A 20545-nucleotide genomic window follows, 5' to 3' on the forward strand; every position below is an offset into this window, starting at 1 on the left:
CAACATAATAGCTACTGCATTCCCACTTTAGAACATTTTTAGAGGTGTATTTCTCAAATATAGCACAGAGAACTCAAATAATGACTTAAGAGAAGCGTAAGAAAGCACACTCATTTTCTGTAGCAAAAGAGCACCTGCTACTACCATATTTTGTTTCTCCTATTGTGCTAAACCTTAGTGGTGGCATCCCATCCATGATGTGGACTAAATCATAACCACTTCACGCCATTAAAGATTTTACTGTAGATAACCTTCATGAACTATAGCTTAACCTGCAGGAAGGTATAATGTTTTGCTGCAGGTTATATATCACCACATATAGATAAACAGAAAAAAACTTCTATGTTGCATTTTAGTGTCTATATCAAAAGCTAAGATCTCCGTCCTGCTTTCTTAAAAGGCAATTATAAACTGGAAGGAAAATTTTCCAAAAGTCTGCCTTTGGCCATATCCCCTCTTCCTTTGTGGGCAGCCTTCCTGAACCAAGCAACAATATTACCACCGGAAGAGACATTTTCATATAATATCTGGCAAGTTTATGTGAAAACAATTTACACAGTTGCAAACTTTTTGTGTTTTTTAAAAGAAATGCCAGACATCAAGCTGAAAAAAGTATTAACATTTTTAAGAAAGCCAACAAGAATATATGAAAATTTACTATGTTCTTCAGATGGGTAATATTTACTCTTTCAGTGCCTGCGACTGGCAGTATCGGTACATTAATCCAGTCTTTGATTGACTTTTGTTTGTAAGCCAATTTTGAAATACCACTCCAGTGTCTTGATTCCTAAACAAAACAACCTCAAAAATCAGTCCAGTGAGATGACATTAGTTTCTTCTCACTGACCAAACGCTTTGTAATAAGCAGATTGGCAGAGATGACTTAATTCCGACATACCGAGTAACTGAATAATTAAATCAAATAGAAGAGCTAATAAAGAGTGCATAGACACTGCACAGACAACATTATTTAGGGAATGAAGAAAGTCAATGGAAAGACAACAGTAGTAAAGCGTAAGTATGTTTTGATTCAGTATTCTGATTCGGTAAACATTTTCCCATCATTTTATGCCCTAATAAGTTTCCATTGACCAAACAGTCATGATCTAAAGCTACAGAGAAAGCTACTCAAGTGCAGAGTTTCCTACACTGTATCTCCACCAATCTGCTGCAACTAAACATCAGTTAAAATAATCGAGAAAATGGAAACGTACACTAGTAAAATTCTTTGAGAATAGTCTTTGAGTCTAATAAGCACTAAGCTACTTTGGACACTAGGCTGTTTAAAAATAAATAAATTCTGTATCAAAATTCTAATAGGTCAATTTTACAGTGTGGTAAAAACAGGAGTGACACACTGGGAAAGTAATTGAGAAATGTAGGTCTGTAAATAAAAAAATGTACTTTGTTTCCCACGTTCAACTGTCATGTAAACTTCAGTTTATCGGGAGGTAAAACTATAGCATATGTTCACTGCAAACAAAAGAGGATCAAGATAAACCAAAAATAATCTGGCACCACATATTAATACATAATCCAATGCAAGTAAACACCAAAAGTTAATGTTCAACATGATTAGACTGACATCCTATTGTCTTCTCTTCCTTTTAACAAAGAAGAGACACTCCCTTAATGTCAATGAAATTATTTGAATGATCAACGGGAGCACAGTTCCTGAAGTCAGACAAGGAAAATTCTCTTAATTACAGTCAGCTGTAATCAGCTGTTCTCAGACATTTTATATATTTACTAGTCATAGTAAGACACACAAAGATCAAGACTACAAACTTTGTCCATGTAGTACAATCTAGAAGTTAATACAGTTGTATGCCAGTTGTGGAAAACTGATTTTTGACAGCCAACAGGAGTAAGAATCAATTAGTGAAACTTCTGGTAGCAGACAGAAAAAAGTACCTTACCCGTAAGACCACCCATTTGTTTTATTACCTAATGCTTCAATGCACAATGATAATATAGCTAAAAGGCTGCACTTCAATTTTTACTAAAGCCAGTCAGATCAGAAATAGCAATGACAAGAGTTTGCTATGAGTTAAAGGCTATCAATGCAACAGCTTAAAAAGGATATTCTGCATGGTAGTTGCACTCTTCAAATCATGGAGATTCAGGCCACTGCCAAATAAAAGAATGAAACAGAAGAGGAAATGTAAATTTAGAAATTGGTAGCTCCAGCTTTTTCTTTTTGCAATTGCGAAGTGCAATAAAAAAGTTGCAAATTATTAACCAAAGATGACAAAGTATATTAGTCTGTCTTAAAGACAGGCTGTCAAGTCCAATTCGAGTGTTACAAAGTAACACTTACTATTAGGAAAAATAACTCTTCAGAACATAAAGACAATGGTTATTTTAGTCTCTGCATTTCTAGAAGTAACTTTAAGATAATCTGTGTTTATTTCATGACCAATGGCATGAAGATTAGTGCTTCATGTTCACTCCAAGGGGAAAAATAAAGGATATGAGAAAAAAAAAATCATAATATGGTGCAGAAGACCGAAAATCGACATTTCTGGGCAACTGGTGCTAGAATTTCATTTTTACACATATATGCATATGTATATATATGTGTGTGTATTTAATAAATACAAATTATATATTATATGAACACGTGCACACATACATTCTACAGATCTCAAAATAAGCAGCACGGGCACATAATTAAGGGGTCCCCAGGGCTCATAAAGAAAGTGCAACGACCTTGTTAGTGTTTGGCCTTTCTTTCGCACCCAGTCTCATTGTAAAACAGTCAACCATGAAAGTACTTTAAAAAGCTGGTTTTCTTTTTATATTTACAGCATGATTTTATAACGTACCTTTCATGTTTTAGAGAAGCTGGTACTTCTGTATATCTTCCTGGAAAATTCAACATAAACCACAAACTTCCTAATTTACAACTTTCAGAAATCTGAATGCTTTTGAATACCAGGATTTTCAACTTTGCAATTTAATGACAACCCTGCCTTTGGCCTTTCCTGACCTGTTGTGAAGTAAATCAGGCACACTAATGTGGGCTAACAAGTCTTTTTCACACTGTTCGATCACCCTGCATCTTTTTTCTCTACAGACACCGCCTCTCTCCCACTCTCTGTCTAGCCATCCTCCCTCAAAGCAAACAAAATGGTCACTGTAACCCTGCATTACTGCTCATTAGATCACAGGTTAGTCAAGTGGAACTGCCTGAGGTTCCCAAAGGAGAGCTATACTTCAAAAATCTGTCCATGTCAAATGAAGAAAAAACCCCTGAGCGTGGGGTCACCCAGATCAATGATCAAAAGAGACTGAGAATAGTGGAAGGAAAAAAGAAAAAAAAAGCCCTTTTTTGTTAAAAAACAGCCTTCTGTATAATAAATCAGAATACAAAGATACTAAGCTTTTTCTCCCCCTTAACAACACTCCATTTTGGCTTTAAAATAGAATACCTTGTTTTTCAGAAGATTTTCTAAGATTTTTTTTTTTTAAGTGCTAAGAGTGATATTTCAATAAAACTCAAAATCACCTTAAGAAAATGAGCAAAAGAAATCATAAAGGAAAACATCAGGGATCCTCTCTCCATCATATAAATATTTAATTATTAAAAAATGTAGTTAAAATCAATTCTTATGCAATTTTGACTTTAATTTGAACAAATGATGCATTCTGAACTACATAAGAAATGATACAGGTAGCATGTCCACAGAAAAAGTAGTCAACCAAAATTACATAGTTAGAACTCTTCTGGTTCATGACAGATGTGCAGGCACGTGCAATACTTGAAGACTGTGCAGTACCATTTCTGCAGCCTCTGTTCATTTTTAAGAACTTACTGCAATTTATTAAAGACAACTAAGAAAACCACAAAAAAGTTCAAAACAAAAAAAAATATTTTAAAAGGTAGTAACAACTTTATCTGTAAGCAATGAATTCTGATACACAGAACAGACCAAATTACTCAATGAAGAGTACTGGCTGTTTAACAAACTTCTGTGCACACATGTGCTTTTGTAAGCAACATTGGCTAGTATCTACTTACCCAGAATGAATGAAATATGACAAGATTAACCTACATAAAGCATTTTAAAAACCACATAGATAACTCTGCTTATTCACAGTGATTATGTATTTTTAAAACAAGAAACACACATTGTGCCACCAATGAAGACACTCCTGCAGCTAAAGCAACTCCAGTGTTTCCTGCAAGATTGGTGACAAAGCATCTTCTCAATTACAACTGTGAAGGGCTTTATTTTAATGCCGTAAAGAGTAAATCAAATTTCACTCTCTTACTTCCTTTATCCTCAGCCACAAGTAAAGGCATAATTAGGAAAGAGGAACAAAGGTATCTAAATTGGAACAGAATATTTGGCAGTAGATTTGTAGTTAATATACGGTCTGTTGCAAAGGTACTACCTGCAACAGAACAAAGCTATAGGAAATCAAAGGAAATAAATTCATAAAATATTCAAATGTTTCATACAACTTCAGTAAATACTTTATTACCATAGTAACACAAAAAACAAAATGAGAATGCAAATGCTGTGATAACACATTATGAAAAAATGTTGGAAAAAGTTTACAGAACAAACTTGTATTGACAGAGAGACAGATGGAATAACTTTTTAAAATAAACAATGCAATTGTAGCAAATACATAACAATATCTGCAGTAATTCCAATCATTCTCCTCCATACATATGTGTGAATGAGACGAACTGCCTTTTGAGAAACGCTCATTCACTAGTGCAGGTTGGGGTTTTTGTTACTTGGTTTTTAAACAGTTTGCTACATGTCTCACAGTGCGTATTAATACTTGAAGAAGGAACTTCAGCACGCATTGACTTTAAAAAGGCATACACACAAACATCAAGTCTTTAGTTTTAAGACAGTATTTTAGACCCTTGTAACTCCCCATCTGAACGGAATCTGAACGACCAAAGATAACAGAAAGCCAGAAAAGGAAACATATTGAGAAATTTTGTGTAGGCATCGCTTTGGATTATTCAATGCATTGTTATTACTCTACTCTTTTAAACAGCACAGGAAAAAAGAAAAAAGAATGACTTGCATAAATCTGAATAACACATTAACACATTTTGAAGGAAAAAAACTTTTCCTCACATTTTGTCTTTTTCTTCTTTTAATGTTTCCTACTTTATTTGTATCATCCTTCACTAATAATTTTTTTCCAGACTAACTCAAAATCTCAGACTATTCAGATTGCAGCAGAACAAGTTAGTGTTTCTTGTCAGACTGCTGTAATACATTTTCTAAACATTTAAACTATTTTGAGAAAACATTTACACTTATAAAAGATTCCAGCATGACTAATGATACGCTGCAGTATCAACAAATCATCATTAGAATAATGTCATTATATTCAAAATTCTGCTTCTAGTCTTATGAAGATGATTGTTCCCAGATGCTAGTCAGTGGATAATTCATGCTTCTTCAGGGGTATGTCTGCATCTGCTGCTGAATAACTACAAGAAGGGGATGGGAGAATGCTTTCCACTTTTTGAACCAAATGTCATAAATGCACTGGACAAAAGAGATTTCTGAAGAAGTAACAGACACTGTACTCAGTATATATCCCTACAGAAGGTGGCCTCTAATGCTTTAAGAAAAAATCCAGTGTTACTTTATCTTCATCCTCCCTGAACTGCAGGACCTCCTTCACCACTTTTGAACTCACCGTACCTCCTTCTATCATTCATTTTTGTTTCAATCCCAGATTGCTTTCCACTCATCTCTTCTACTTTACTGTCAGTAAAGCCTTGGGAAGTGGCAGAGAAAGATCTGGCACCAGTCCCCTTCCATTCCTCTTGTTACTCCTTATCTATTAACCTATTTTCAAAAGCTACAACATCCAGTCCCACACTCAAGCTCATAACCTTGGAACAATCTTTGATTTTTGACTTCCATCCCATCTACACAGCATCTGAGACTTTTCCAGAAGCATAATGTTGTCCCAGCAACATGCATCCAGAATGCTGATGCAATGATGATCCTTTCCCTATCTTGTCACTTGGAAACACATCATTATTTCATGAAGTCTCACATGCATGCCATGATCTCCACATCCGGAGGTGCATCGTTTTCTCCCTCTCACAGCAATCTTACACGCACCGATCTAAAACAGTTTCAGCCTAGGATGAGCCTCTGATGAGCCAATGATGTATCAATTCTCAGTTTTGCTTTCCCTCATGCTAGAGCTCATACTCAGGAGAAATTGCCCTCAAGCATCTTCAGAAATACTAAGTTTGAAGAGGCACTAAAATCATCCCATACCCACACTGAACTCTGAGCACCTTCTGTCTGACGCAGGTTTAAAGAAACTCTGCATACATGTGTTCCCAGCAAGCTCTTTGTGATACTAGGAATTATATGTTACATATTATCTATGTTACTTCACAGTTCAGGTAGTGCTGATGCAGCCGAAAATGTTCTGCTTTTGAGGCATGGAAACAAAACCGAAATTTAAATACATACATGGATATGAAATGGATAGATTTTCTCCTGTTCAGTTATTCTTGAACCTCTCTGGTATGACCAATAAAGATGCTCATCATGATCTCGCATGCAGCATGAGTATCTAATTCCCACAGAATAGATCAAGACAAGAAATTAGTTTCATACATTGCATGCCTACTCGAATGTAATGAAGATCATGTGAACATAATCAAATTTATTTCTGCTATATTGAGTACCAAATCTAAACCATACACAAAAAAGTTCAACTACACAAAATGATCAGAGAGCCTCTTGCTTGGAAAATAAAAGGTTCACAATATAGTTAACTTCCCTTCAATCAGTAAAATTATTTTAGCACTAAAGACAGTCAGATACTTTCTCTTTAAAAAAAATAAAAATAGAGAAAAGTCCTCATCTTTTAAAAAGCAGCAGCTTGTATTCTTGCAATCAGGAATTCATTCTAATAGATATAATGAAGGACGTCTGAAAGGAAGGCACATCCTGTATCACTTATACAATAGCAGAGTTTTCATAAACTTGATCCAATGTATTACTAAATACTTTCCCATTCTTTTTCAACTGATCCTGAAACCTTTTTTATAACAATTGTACAGTTGTGTTTGGAACACAGAACTATTTTTTTTTCCATTTGAAATGGTTATTTATTCTGAAAGAAATACATCTTCGCTTGCTCATTTTTTGAGCACTCAGGAATGCCCCTCAACAGCAGTATCACAGACATGGAGGCCCAAAAGGATCATAATGATCATGTAGTCACATTTGTATCCAACAGGCCTCAGGATTTCATTTAATTCTCTACTAAAGCCCAGCAACTTTTGACCAAGCAAAAAAGGTTTCAGAAAGAACTGTAAAAAGCTGCGCTGTCCTCAGATCCAGCAGTAAGTATACTTACGAAAAACATTTAGTAAAAGATTAACACAGACTTTTATATCTGAAAGACTTTGAAAGTTTCTCTAATGACTTCGCTTTTTATTTTTACAGACTATGCTATACCTTCTCAGTCACTATGTTTAGTTCTGCAAATGCAACCAATTCCTCTTTGAATGACTCTTTTTTTTCCCTTCCTTAGCAAGGAAGACAAGGACGTTTACTTCTGGTGAAAATAAATGCTTCTTTCATACCTCTCTTTGAACCCCAGTAAAAGTACTTGCACATCTATGCCAGAATCTTCACTGTTAACCAATAGGAAAAATTATTTACCAGAATTTCCTGTTATAACCTTCCTCTACTGAGGTTCACTGTAGTGGGATAAGCATAAAAAGGTGAATGAGAAAGGTGGCAGGGAGAAAGGTTCAAGTCTCACTGGGTTGGGTTTTAGAGTTCCACACCACTGCTTTTCTGCACCAGCACCACTTCCACCCTCACCTTCCACCCACCTCTTTTTGCGCCTCTACACTAACTTATCCAATCATCTTCTGAGCCTGTTTGAAAATAAGATCAGAAGGAAGGAGGAGAGTAGTTAATTTTTATGCCCAAACCAGTTCATCATATGGTAACCCAACAGTCAGACTGAAGGATGAGATAGGCAAAGGCCAGCATGCAAGTCCATCCTGCTAACAAAAGAAATCACTCCAAGTTCACCCATCTATATACATACAAAACAACAATTTGCAGACACAAAGAACGCTTTAAAAAAAACTTACTGATATTGAAACTATACACAGCAATACTCATAAACATCAATCTAAAACATGCAGCTTTTTTGCAGACCTATACTTGGTCCCATTAACTGCAAGGGCCATTCAAGAGATTTACCCATCTAAGGACAGTTTGATGTCATGAAGCTGGTGTATGCGGACAGTACTTCTAGTCCTGTGTCTCAGCTACTCTCCTCCTGTTCTTCATCTCCCTGTATGCTGTGCAATATGTGCACATTTGCAGGAGTGCTCAAGCGTTTGTGTCTGATTCTTCAGGAGGGTCATTCCAATCACAGTTTCCAGGGGCGCTCTTTCAACTCAGTTCTTTGTAGACTTACTTCTTTGCAAAGAGCAGCAATAGGAAATTTGCTATCCGCAGGTATAATTTTCTTTGTTAAATGGGCCACGTACATCAGAACAGCAGTTATTTGTAAGCCATATTATTCACCTAAAAACCATCAACAATCCCAATTCACTTTTCGATCTATCTAATGAAAATATATTGGGGATTTTATCTGCCATGGTTTTGTTTATTGTAAAAGATAATTAAAATAGAAATCCATGTAAACAAAAAGTATGCTTACTGTTTGGATTCTTCATGTCACTTTTTTATAAAGGGATTTTCACAAAAAGTAGAGCCATTCTAGATTTACAAATCCCTGAAAAGACCTTAAAATTCCTTTCAGATCATCTTAATTTCTTCTTTGCTCACCATTATTTCCTCCCATATCAGCAACTCAAAGAGAACAGACAAATCCAGCTTCTTCGAAGATTTTCAGTTTCTCATTTTGATTTCTTTATGTGGTCACTTGCATTTTGCAGTAATAAATATTTCCTACCCAAGCTGCTGTATGATCATTCTAACTACGAAATGATTAAAGCAAACACTACCTGCTATATATTTACACGGAACACAGTCTTGAAACTGCATGAAATTGTTTTGCACATCCACAGGTAGCTGGGATGTGGATCTACTCACAGATTATTTTTATTTTAATTGTTTATTTTTTATATTGCATTTTATTTACATTATTTTATTTTATGATTTTTTTATGTAAATCATCTTGCTAACAGGTCTGAAGAAATTCTTTAATCAGAACAGGAGTTCCTGTGAGACATTTAAATAGGAGTTATTTCTGCATTGTTCTAAACATGGCAAAACTAATAGTTCCTAAACATCAGTTTAATAATGTCCTCCTCTCCTGCAAATGTGTTCATAACTGAAATCTGACAAATAACTCCTCTGTTCCTGCAAAGGCCACAGTTATGAAGGAAGCAGCCAATACTCAAAATAGCAGAGTCCAGCTCCAACACAATCTTCAAATATCAGGGGATACACCTTGGACGAGAAGAAGTATTTGCAGTGAGGGGATTGGAAATATTAAGGTCATTAAGGTCATTATGATCTCAAAACAGGGTAGGAATCCATATTTTCGCTATTTGCTGCAGTAATCTGAAGATAAATCATTTCAGAAAGTTTCTTGAGGAACGAAAAATCTGCCCCCGATTTAACTTTGCTATGGATGTCCCTGTCATGAAGTACACAGATTTGCAACAGCTGGTCTTTAAGAATTCAGATAGGTGAACTAATCTGAGAGGCTTGACCAGGGTGAGAATGGGACAGCCTGCAGAGAGCTCTTCCATTTCCACTCTAGGTTTCGGGCTAAGTTTTTGTAGTACCCGCTGCTGGAGGCATTATCCACTCAAAACTGTTGGCTGAGATACCGTGTGCTCTCTGAAGCTAAATCTCCTCACATGTCACTGTTCAATGCAGTTTTTCAGACTGTTAGTAATGACTTCTGTAACCAGTACGTTGAAAGGTTTCCAAAAAGAAACCATTTTCCCCTAACTAACTAGCAGAAACTACAAAAGGCATTAACTCTGGCAAAATAGTACAAAGACATCAAAATAAAAAGAAGTAATTACATCCTGAATTAAGCCTGTCATAAGCAACCAATTCAGACCCGAAAGCATCAGCAGGCCCAGAAAGCTCAGCTTCTAGAGCACCCCAGTTCCCTGGCACCAGCAAGAGCCTCCACAGATGCTGACAAAACTGGACATTCTCCTGCAATAGTTATTTAGCTTTAAGACGTTTAAGGCATCAACACGACATTGTTTATCTACAAAATTATTTCCAGACATAAACAACAGAGAAGAAACTGGCAGAGTAACAGATATTAGCCCTCACATCCCTGAGGTGGCTCTTCTAACAAGGAGAGTCACACTCCACTTTTCTGCTAGCAGAAAACCAAATTAAACACCGTCTGCAATTCATAACCCAAACGTCTAACAATATTCTCCAACAGATAAATGCCTAACAGTCTATGTAAATATGGGATCAATCTTTCACACTTGCTTTTGAAAATACTGTTTGTAATTCAAAGATATTTTTAATCTTGCTCTACCAAAGAAAAAAGGAAAACAGAAAAGACTTTCCTCTGCAGTTTCACCCAGCCACCAGTATTACAACTGTAAAGTCAGATCTTATGTGCAAGAAAAAAAGCACTTGTGATTGGTGCACTACAAAACCTTTTCACATTTTTTTTTCCTGACAACAACATTTTAAAAATAATATAATTTTAAAATAGACTGAGAAGATTTTTTTGATTCACTGTCCACTAGTAGATCTATATTAAAAAGTTCCAGCATTTTTTAAAACAGAAATTTAGAACATATCTTCAATGATTTCTCCTAGTGGCCAGCAACTTCTACGTACGAAAGAAATGTATTAATCGCCTGCACTTTTGCATAAAACAAAAACCCCACCAAAATGTTGTACTTGATGAATGCATTCACATATATGATCTTAGAATAGAACAATTCAGTGGAAAGGTACCTACAACGACACAAAAAGCAAAGAAGCCTCTCAAAACGAACATGCTGCCAAACAGGTAGCTGCTTCACCACTGAACCTGCAAAGCTTCATGTTTTGATTTGGTTTCTCCTTTGGCCAGTCCTACATGGCTTCCTGAAGTCCTCAACAGTTCCAGACAAGTGTTTGCTCAGCATAGCCTGTTCCTAAAATACAGTGGCTATGAACAGCTTCAAATGTATTCTATCCACGACTTCTAAATATTGCTCTGACCTGGGAGGAAAGTGACTCTGAGTTTGCATACTGGTTCAAATCACAGGAATCCGCTGTAATATCCAGCTTCCAGTACTATTACACAAAGTAGCACACATTCCAAAGTAGAAATCAACAAGCTGGTAGTCATAGTAATGCGGCTGTTCCCTTGCAAAGCAATTTACAGCGCTTTTTATCACCATAGAGCTCCTGTAATATTTTAAGCCTGTAACAGAAATGTGACTGATCAAAAACACTAGTTATAATCGAAAGCACTTTTGTGATGGAAAACCGAAAGCACGCTCCATCAGGATATTTATTTAAAAAAATACATAATTAGAGAATTGTTTGAGAATTGTACCCTGTACTTTGGAAACAGTGGCCAAACTGATATGCCACCATCTTCCTATATGCTGAGTAACTAAATTTATTTTTCACTTCTAACTATTTTTATTTACTAATTCAGGAAGTTTCCAAAACCGAAGTCAGAATTGATTTACATATGATTGATTCTTCGTTATTTTGAGTTTAATCTAAAACAAGGTTACTTTGCAGCATACCTCTTGACTCAAATATGATTGTCTGAGTTTTACAGTCTGGTTAACATACACAGTATTTATTTCAGCATGGCTCAGTTGAATGCATTCAGCAGCTATTTGAAAACACTTAAATTACTGTCACAGGAACAACAGAACAACTTACAAATATCTTTGACATGGGAAGGTGGAATAAACACCATAGAAACTGACATAAGAGAAATAAGAGGTACAATATTTAAAATGACATCTTAATGTATAGTTTCTAGAATGAAATGTCAAATTTACTTCCTTGATTTCATTTTAAAAATAAAAAAAACCTAGGAAACAGCCAACCAGCACCTGAACGCAGGAAATAAAGATTACTTTTACTGATCAGTATTTCAACTTAGCTTCTCCTGTAATTTTCCTGATAATTTCAGTAATATGAAATACATCTCCAACCAGGCCTGCAAAATGAATTAGGTTAAATTATATCTCGTAAATTAAACAAGTTATTTGTATATTCTTACAAATAGCCATTATAGTTTTGAATTGAACTATTCATACATTTCTTCATACTTACAGCACGCAGCTTCTACATTATCATTTCTACCTAAGCAATGCATGGAGAAAACATATTAAGACAAAATATAAAATTTTGAAAAAACGAAGCAACTGAACTTCCCAGCAATAAATATAACTAACATCTGTTGCATAAACTGCTTGGCATTTGTACAGTTTTGTGAAGGATTTTTGTTGTGGATAAATATTTTTCTACAATTCCTATTACGCACCACTCAAGTCAGACATTTTCTTTAATTATACTCCAAGGGGTCCTTTCATATCCATTAAAGAAAGGCAATTTGTTGCCTAAAAGAATGCATACATACTTCTATATTTTAACTGTGATTCATCGGTCTTCTGACACATAAAAAAGCAAGGAAACACCTATAATTAATGGACTTAGTTCTGCAAAAATGTCTAATAAAACTTTCAGGGCCCAACATGCTATTTTTGTTAAATCCTTAAATAATTTTTTTTTAAAATAAGGAATGGTCTTACGATTCCATGTTTTACTTTCATTTCACATCTCACTAATGAGGACAACAGCACAGTAAAGCCTTTAGGAAAGCAAGAAATGTTCATTTTAACATCAACACAATCGACCAAATAAGGCTCCTACTTTGCATAAACAGCAACCACAGGACATTACTTCTTCAGGGACAAAGTAACTACTTCGAGACATTCTCCTTCATTTTTTAAATAATTTTGTTTTCCACTGCTCTTAAGAAGTTCAAAGACGAACACTGAGCTCTTGATACAGGGATTTTTTTTCCTGAAATTATGCATAAGCTGTGCACATTTAACAAAATCCTTGTATTCAGCATTTCATACAACCTCAAAGTAGCAATCAAGACTTGTTTGCTATGATAATGCACCAAAAGATTTTTTTTTTTTTAAAAAGAGCACGCAGTAGAAATATATTTCAATACTTTTGTAAACGTATAAAGATCTACTCCTGTACTGAGATATCAAGGAATTGGTAATGATGGATGAGGAGAAAATGAGGGTACTGCCAATAAAACAGAAGGAATGCTAACTCTAAATACACAAAAGATTCAGTTCAGGCTCAAAAGTCTATCCACATGGGCTCAACTGCAAAAGAGTTACCTATATAATTTGCTGTAAAACAAACTCACTGGCATTGTATTCGCTATTCTTATTAAACCAGACAAGTAACATTTCTTAAACAATATTTCTAATCAAAATCCTCAATTAACTTTAAACCAAATTTGGCCATTTTACAAAGGAAAAAAGTAATAAAATAAAAAATACTTCAATCATGTGGAAAAAGCATTCCCGTTGATGGAAATTGTAATCTGTATTGCTCTACAAAAAAAAAAAAAAAAAAAAAAAAAAAAAGAAGTAAAAATCAAAACATCTTGGGTATATTTGGATAAGTAAAATGAAGCCAGTTGTGCCTCAGGATATTGTCATTTTTAAACGGAAAGTTTAGGAATATATGCTTTACTTTTACATTGCACAATAAACTAGAAAAAATTAATAAACTGATACATAAAAATACATAGTACATTTCCTTTAAAACTCATTCCTTCCTCCCAAATCTGTTTTCAGATGAACAAGACCTATAACTTGTAGACTCTACCCCTGCATCATTTCAGTTTACCTTTCCAAGTAACTTGATATACTAAATATAAATTCCTTCTCCCGCCCCAATTATGGTTTCTTGGAGGAAAGAACCAACAATTTAATACAACATTTTACAGTGTAGCTTACACGGTTGTTACTTATTCTCCTTCTCTCATATTAAAAACATCGCTATACTCCAGTCACATTTACTCCTCCTCTTAAACACACAATAAGCTTAACTTTTTATCCTCTTATTTCTTTTGGCTAAGAAAGGAGGCATAAGCAGAAATAAAGTAGTACAGAAAGTACATACAACTATACTGTACAAATAGCAGCTAACCTACAGATCAGTAAGTTTTGCATTGAATTGAATTGCTATTCTTCAGAAAGATCATACTTTAGACAAAGAAGTGCATCTAAGAAAGTAACGTTTAAATACAAAGCAACAACACAATAAGGTGCTGAAACAGTTTTCACTCTGCTGTAATAAAAAACACCACTCACAGAACAAATAGGAGATTTCACATACAGTCTTTAATAGGAAAAGTCCTTTAAACGACATTCATGAACAGAATGACAAGAAAATTTTAACTTCTTCCTATAACTTCAGAAGAGTAAGTAGAGCTTCTCAAGAGGAATCAGTTACTTTCAGCATTTCCTCAAAGGTATATGACAGATTGGAACGTAGGTAAGAGGAACTTTTCAGAAACTTAAAAGGTACACTGAATAGAACAATATTATAATTTACCATGTCATAGCTACAAATTGCACAAAGACATTAATCCTTAAAGAAGAAAATCAGAACAAGGACTTCAGAACAGGAATTGCAACTCTGCCCTCACACCAGTACATAGCAGTTCAGAAAAAAAGCGTCTATATAAAAGACCACCTATAACTGCAATCTACTGCTTTAAGTAGTTGCAAATAATAGAGTAACAGGGTAGTGCAAAATTAAAACAAACAGTAAATTAAAAAAACTAGCTAAACAAAAAATCACTGTCCCAGCAGCTTTTGATGAGTAGTTTAAAAACATCTTTTCTCCCTTAAGCAAAATATGGTGAAAGCAGGAGAACTGTTTGTATCCAAGTACTACTTGTCTATTTTCCAGAACAACTAAGCCTGTGTAGAGTGCATTGGACTAAGTTCTTATGGGCTGGGACTGCTCTTGGACTGCATGCTTACAGTGAAGAGTAGCTGAGGCCAGTCCTTAACCAGGATGTCAGGGTAACAAGTAATACTGGGTGAGTAACGTGCAGATAGTAAATAAAACAGGCAAGATGCTGCCACGTTAACATACCTCTTGAACGGAGCGAGCTGCTGGCTTGTCTTGATGATTGGCCAGTATTAAAAACGGCAAAGTACATAACTGTGGGTGCTGGAGAGCAGAATGCAGTTCATTTCTAGCAGTTTCTAGGTCATCTTCAGAGGAGGCACTGTCTAATACAAATATTACCCCCTGGGATCCTTGGTAGTAACGACTCCAGTATTTCCTGATATTGTCAGCCCCTTTCAAGACAATAACAAGAACTAATTAAAACACAAATAATTAAACAGATCTAACACTTGTATCTGAAAATAACCCTTCTACTTGGAACAATCAAAGCAATGGACTAAATTTTTTCTCCTAAATAGTAAGCACTGAAAGAATAAAAAGGAACAAGGAAATCATAAATCCAACACACAGAGAGATGTCAAAATTAACACTGTTTAAACAAGAAAAGAATTTGACTCCATGTAGTTTTCATCTCTGAAAGCTTCTGCTCCATTAATGAGTACTGTCAGAACTACCATGTTTCCAGTGCCACATAGTCTAATCCTACACCTTTTCACTGAAATATCTTGGCACTATTACCTAAAAGTTTGTTCGTTCTTTTCTACTTAGCCCTGCAGCTCCTTGCCACAATGCATAGCTTCTGTCATAGCAGTTGCTTGTTTCTGAGCATGGTATAAGGTCTTTCAGCTCATCTCCAAACCATCAGGCAAACACCTCATAATTGGGGAAAAAAGGTGTCAGGAAAGTCTATTAAAGTAATTAGACACTTAATGAGGAGAACAGTGATACAATAGTGAGTTGAACAGTGGATGAGAAGCTATGGTGACAACCCGCAAAGGCATTCATTTCAACTGTTTTTGCTCTGTCAGTCACACTAAGGATTCTGGAAGAGCCCAACACTAGACACATGAGTGACTGTACAGGCTTATGTGGCACTGTAATTTTTAGGACACAGTTCAGCAGCACTCAGACATCTCAACAGAAGCAAAGCAATAAGGTTATCTACAGAAAGCTTTTGCCTCCCCTGGAGAGCAGCGTATGTTGTAACATTGAGGTATGAAAAAAATATTGTATTTGACAGCTGTCAAACTATCTAAACTATGATTTGGATATGGGCTATTCTTTGTATGTCTAAATCTGGCACTACACTCGTGGGGACTAACACTAAAAAGTGAACAGCTGCAGCAATACTCTGGTAGAAAACTTGACATGTCTGCAAGACAGTGACTTGCAGAAATGTGCTGAAAGTATCCTTTACAGACACTTTTCTTACATTGACATAGGGAGAAGTGAACTTTAATGTAGACAGAGATATCAAGCGCTGATAATAAGAAAATTCCATTTTTTAGTGAAACAAAACTACACAAAAGTTCTGAGCAATATGTAGGCATAAAATGAGAGTTTAATGCAACTTAATTACTGTAACATTGATATGATACTTAAAATATTCACTTAATTTACACATTGTGTAACAGAAAAGACAGTCACTAAACAAAGGTGAAGAAATCATTATCTGAAAAGGAATTGACACCATATATTTTAGGCATCCAACTCATAGTATTCAAATCTTGCCTCCTGGAGCTACTGCCTTCTCTGTACTGGCCACACTGGAAACTTAGGCACCCTGTTTCTGTATTCTGCACGTCGCACAATTTAGGTGGCTAACGAAAGTTGTGAACGCACACTTTTTCCTAGAGAGAATACTGAAGTCACACCTGAACAGGATTTTTCTGCAAGAGATCTTAAGAGTTGATTACTTAAAGGTAAATGGCCATGGGATCTAGTCAAGATCTCGCTTAATTTCTCTATTAACCTAACCAGACTGAAAGTAACAACGCACAAATAGGACAGGTGTTTAATTTATTTTATGAACTTTTGAAGATCAACATTACTTATACAAAACAACGATTGCATCAAAAGCTAATTCTGTGATTTTGTACCACCAGAATATCTACCAATTGCACTTCTAAAGAATTTCATAGCATCTGTTAGATGTTCCAGTCTTTCCAAACAGCTATGTCAGAATCAAGTAGAGCAAGTTGCTAGAGGGACACTAATTACATAGCCACATACGGCAGTGTCGCAGGCATCTGAAGTATCATATTACTTAAGAAACTGGTAGAGAATAATTTTCTTGAACTGAAAGGCCAACACTATGACCAGTTCTTTGAAGGTTTTTTGGTTTTTTTTCCTAGCAACATAACATCTGTCTTACTTAAGCTTCAGCCACCGACTTTTCAATCATGTGTTGCCGCCAGACCCTGAGACTTATCTTTGTAACTGTACTATTTCTAAAGTGAAAAATTGTGTGGTGAACTGCATAGCATTTGACCTCTTGTATCCACACAGAGAAGGATGGAGTTCATGGATCCTTAGATGGGACACTGGAGCCAGAAATGCAGTATGCTGATTTGTCGAGTTACAGTCCTGTCTTTTTGGTTCAGGTTCTTTAGCTGCTAAACTTTGTTTCTCCACACCAACTGTCCCAAAAGAAACACCAACAAAGTGTCGTGATCCTTTTCTCTCCAGCCCTGGCCAGTCATTATGGAACAGTGATAAGAATCAACTAGTAATGACCAATAAAACTTGGTATATCCTTTGGGATCTTCCATTAGAATAACAACCTGCTCTGAACTGGCTTACACTTCAATTCTGAGGAAATCACAGCCTGAGGTTTAATAATAAAAAAACTTGCACTAAGCAGACAAGAAAAAAGACTGAGAAAGTCAGTACCTTAGGGTGCCATTTTAACTCATTTCTGGCAAATACACTCAAAAAAGAATTCCTGGCGTCAATAAGCTATCAGCAACTGGAAATCACAATTTCTACAAGACATAAGCTTATATTCTTTTGACTTTACTCTTCACATCCAGGGAGCATAACCTGCTCTCAGCTTCTTTCTCCAGAGCATTAGGTAGTATGTTGTGGAGTCATCCTGGGCAGGAAACGCTGGTCTGTGAATAGTGATCCAGCTATAACATTTTGCGGCATGACAAATTCAGTCTTATCGAGCAGTTGTTTTTAAAGGTGCAGTTTAGCACATGCTATTCTGTGAATTATCTTTTAACCTATTCCAAAGGTTTCTAAGACAGAGAAATTCAAAATCTGAGATCTTTCGCAATCCAGAATGTAACATGCACCCATTAAACATCTACAGGCTCTCAGAGATCACTGAGATAAAACCAGAAACTTAACTGGTACCCAAAATGCCCTATCAGTCAAAAGTAACACACAAGATAAGCATCTAGGTTTGTCAGCCTAATATCATGTGTTTCTCTAACAGTTTTGCAGACACAGGGCTGTTTCTTCAACCACTTTATGCCTAAACTAAGACAAAAGAAATGGGAAGGAACGAGAACAAGGAACAGGAACTTGGGTAAGAATCTCCAAAACATCACAAAAACATAACAGCAATTCATGTTCGATCTAGGGAACATACTACGCAAAAGGTTCACTAAAATGTGACATTCAGTGTAGTGTTTTCCTCAGACACAGACAAGAGCCTCAACTCATGCTTGGGTGTACGATTTGTTGCCCTCAGCCGGAATGCACAGGAGTGGGACAAGTCCTGTAATGTGACTAAAACATCGCATTTACAAATAAATTGGTGGAAGAGAATCACGCTACAACACAATCGCACTAAGTATTAGAAAAGAAAAGATAGTATTCAATCAAACAGAGGCTTGAATTATTTATAAAAAGGAAAAAAAATGAATGTTTCTCTCCTTACAGAGAAACAGCAGGGTGTTGTAATTAAAAACCCCAATCATTCAGCATTACTGCAGGGCAGGTTCATTCAACTAACTGTTCAAAATGTTAGAAAAATTTTCATTTGTAATTTTAAAAATATCAAATAAATAAATTCTTTATGATTATCAGTCAAGGGTACAGTGTGTCCATATTAAAACCGTTTCTGATTTGTATCAGTGCCAACAGTACCCTCTCAAATGCCGTCTGGAAGTTGGAGGGGAAAATTTGAGAGTTACACGCAGTTTAATACACATCCAAAACAGGTTGCACAAAGATGTACTCCTGTAAATATTAAGCAAGACGCAGAATTGCAAATCTTCCTTTCAACTATGAATGCTCCTGTTTACATCTTCATTCACAGCAGTTTGAAGCTACCTTCAATTTCTTCCTTTCAGTACTTTCAGGAAAACAGAAAAAAAAAAAAAATATCACTGAAAGCAATTTAAAGGTGTCAAATTTGTTACTTGTCAAACTTGCAGCAATTCTTCATTGAGAGTACAATAAAAGTCATACAGCCATTGCTTCAAGATAGTCTAGCCTGTGCATGCAAGCTCTTGTTCCCCTCAAAATACATTACAGCTCCAGAGAAGTTACACCCTCAAATTCAGAAAAGAATTTTTTTTGCTTCCTACCAAAAACAGTTAAGCTGGAGCCATGAAAGAATGCAGGCTGCAATCAGTTTTTCTACCACTTCAAATACAACATCCACTCGCCTGAAATATAGGTATCTACCTGTATTGAAGGTTCTATAGATGATAAAAATTATATACACAATTCTTCTATTAATACTAAGTGGATAATTTCTAATTATCAAAAAGGTGAAAAGATGCCAAGGAATATGTCAACTGCACCACAAAATCTTTTTGCATGAGAGACTGGCCCATGGGTGGGGCAGTAAGGAGGAAGGGAACATAAGTCTCTTGTCCGTTCTTGCAAAATCTTTAAATATATCCTCCCCTCCCACCCCAAGAAAACCTTATGAAAATAATTTTGAAGCAACTGTTTCTGAATCTATGTAGGGTTTACAACTTCACTTCCCATCATTTCCTCACATGTAAAACTGACATGTTTTCTTAGGTAATCAGGAAGATGCCTAGATTCTTAGAAATTTTAATACATTTTTAAGAGATGTGGCTGTTTCTTTACTATTTTGAGCATACTCTCTGTTTAGGTCTCCCAGTACTCCCCTTGAAGAAATACAGCATACAGATTTTTTTGTTGTTTTTTAACACCACGTATTTTTCAAACCGTTAGCTCCTTTTTATTACAAATAAAGTTGTAAATCCTTTCTAAAATACTCACTTTGTGTGTACATGCAATCTGTCCGCACTGACAGACAGATCCACACACAGAAGATACAGAAGTTTCCTGCAGGTGCAATGTCAGTCACCATCCAATGACTCTTTTGCATTGCTACTGCTTATCGCTAGCAGCAATACAGATGTTAAACCAAAACCTTGCTCAAGATTCAAAAGTCCCAGGACTTCTGCCTCCTAGGATTTAAGACCAAGTGATCACAGCCTGCTTTCCCTAACTTTTCAGGCAGTGCCCTCCTGCAATCATACATGAAGCATGGCAGTAGGAAATTGGCAGGTTTTCTTCCTGAAAGAGGAACATATTGAGACTACTAGATCAGCTATACTCACTGCAGCAATTCAACAACAATCTGA

General features: G+C 35.8%; 1 protein-coding gene across 1 annotated transcript in view; it reads right to left on the minus strand.

Annotated features, from left to right (window-relative positions):
- Nucleotides 1-20545, minus strand: part of ARL15 (ARF like GTPase 15) — a 213482-nt gene that overhangs the window by 110324 nt on the left and 82613 nt on the right. The window contains exon 5 of the mRNA XM_086629654.1: nucleotides 15150-15358. Within this exon, the coding sequence (XP_086485780.1) occupies nucleotides 15150-15358 (209 nt within the window). The remainder of the gene's footprint in view (nucleotides 1-15149; nucleotides 15359-20545) is intronic.

The sequence above is a fragment of the Tauraco erythrolophus genome, chromosome Z (genome assembly GCF_009769465.1).
Source record: "Tauraco erythrolophus isolate bTauEry1 chromosome Z, bTauEry1.pri, whole genome shotgun sequence".
Lineage (NCBI taxonomy): Eukaryota > Metazoa > Chordata > Aves > Musophagiformes > Musophagidae > Tauraco > Tauraco erythrolophus.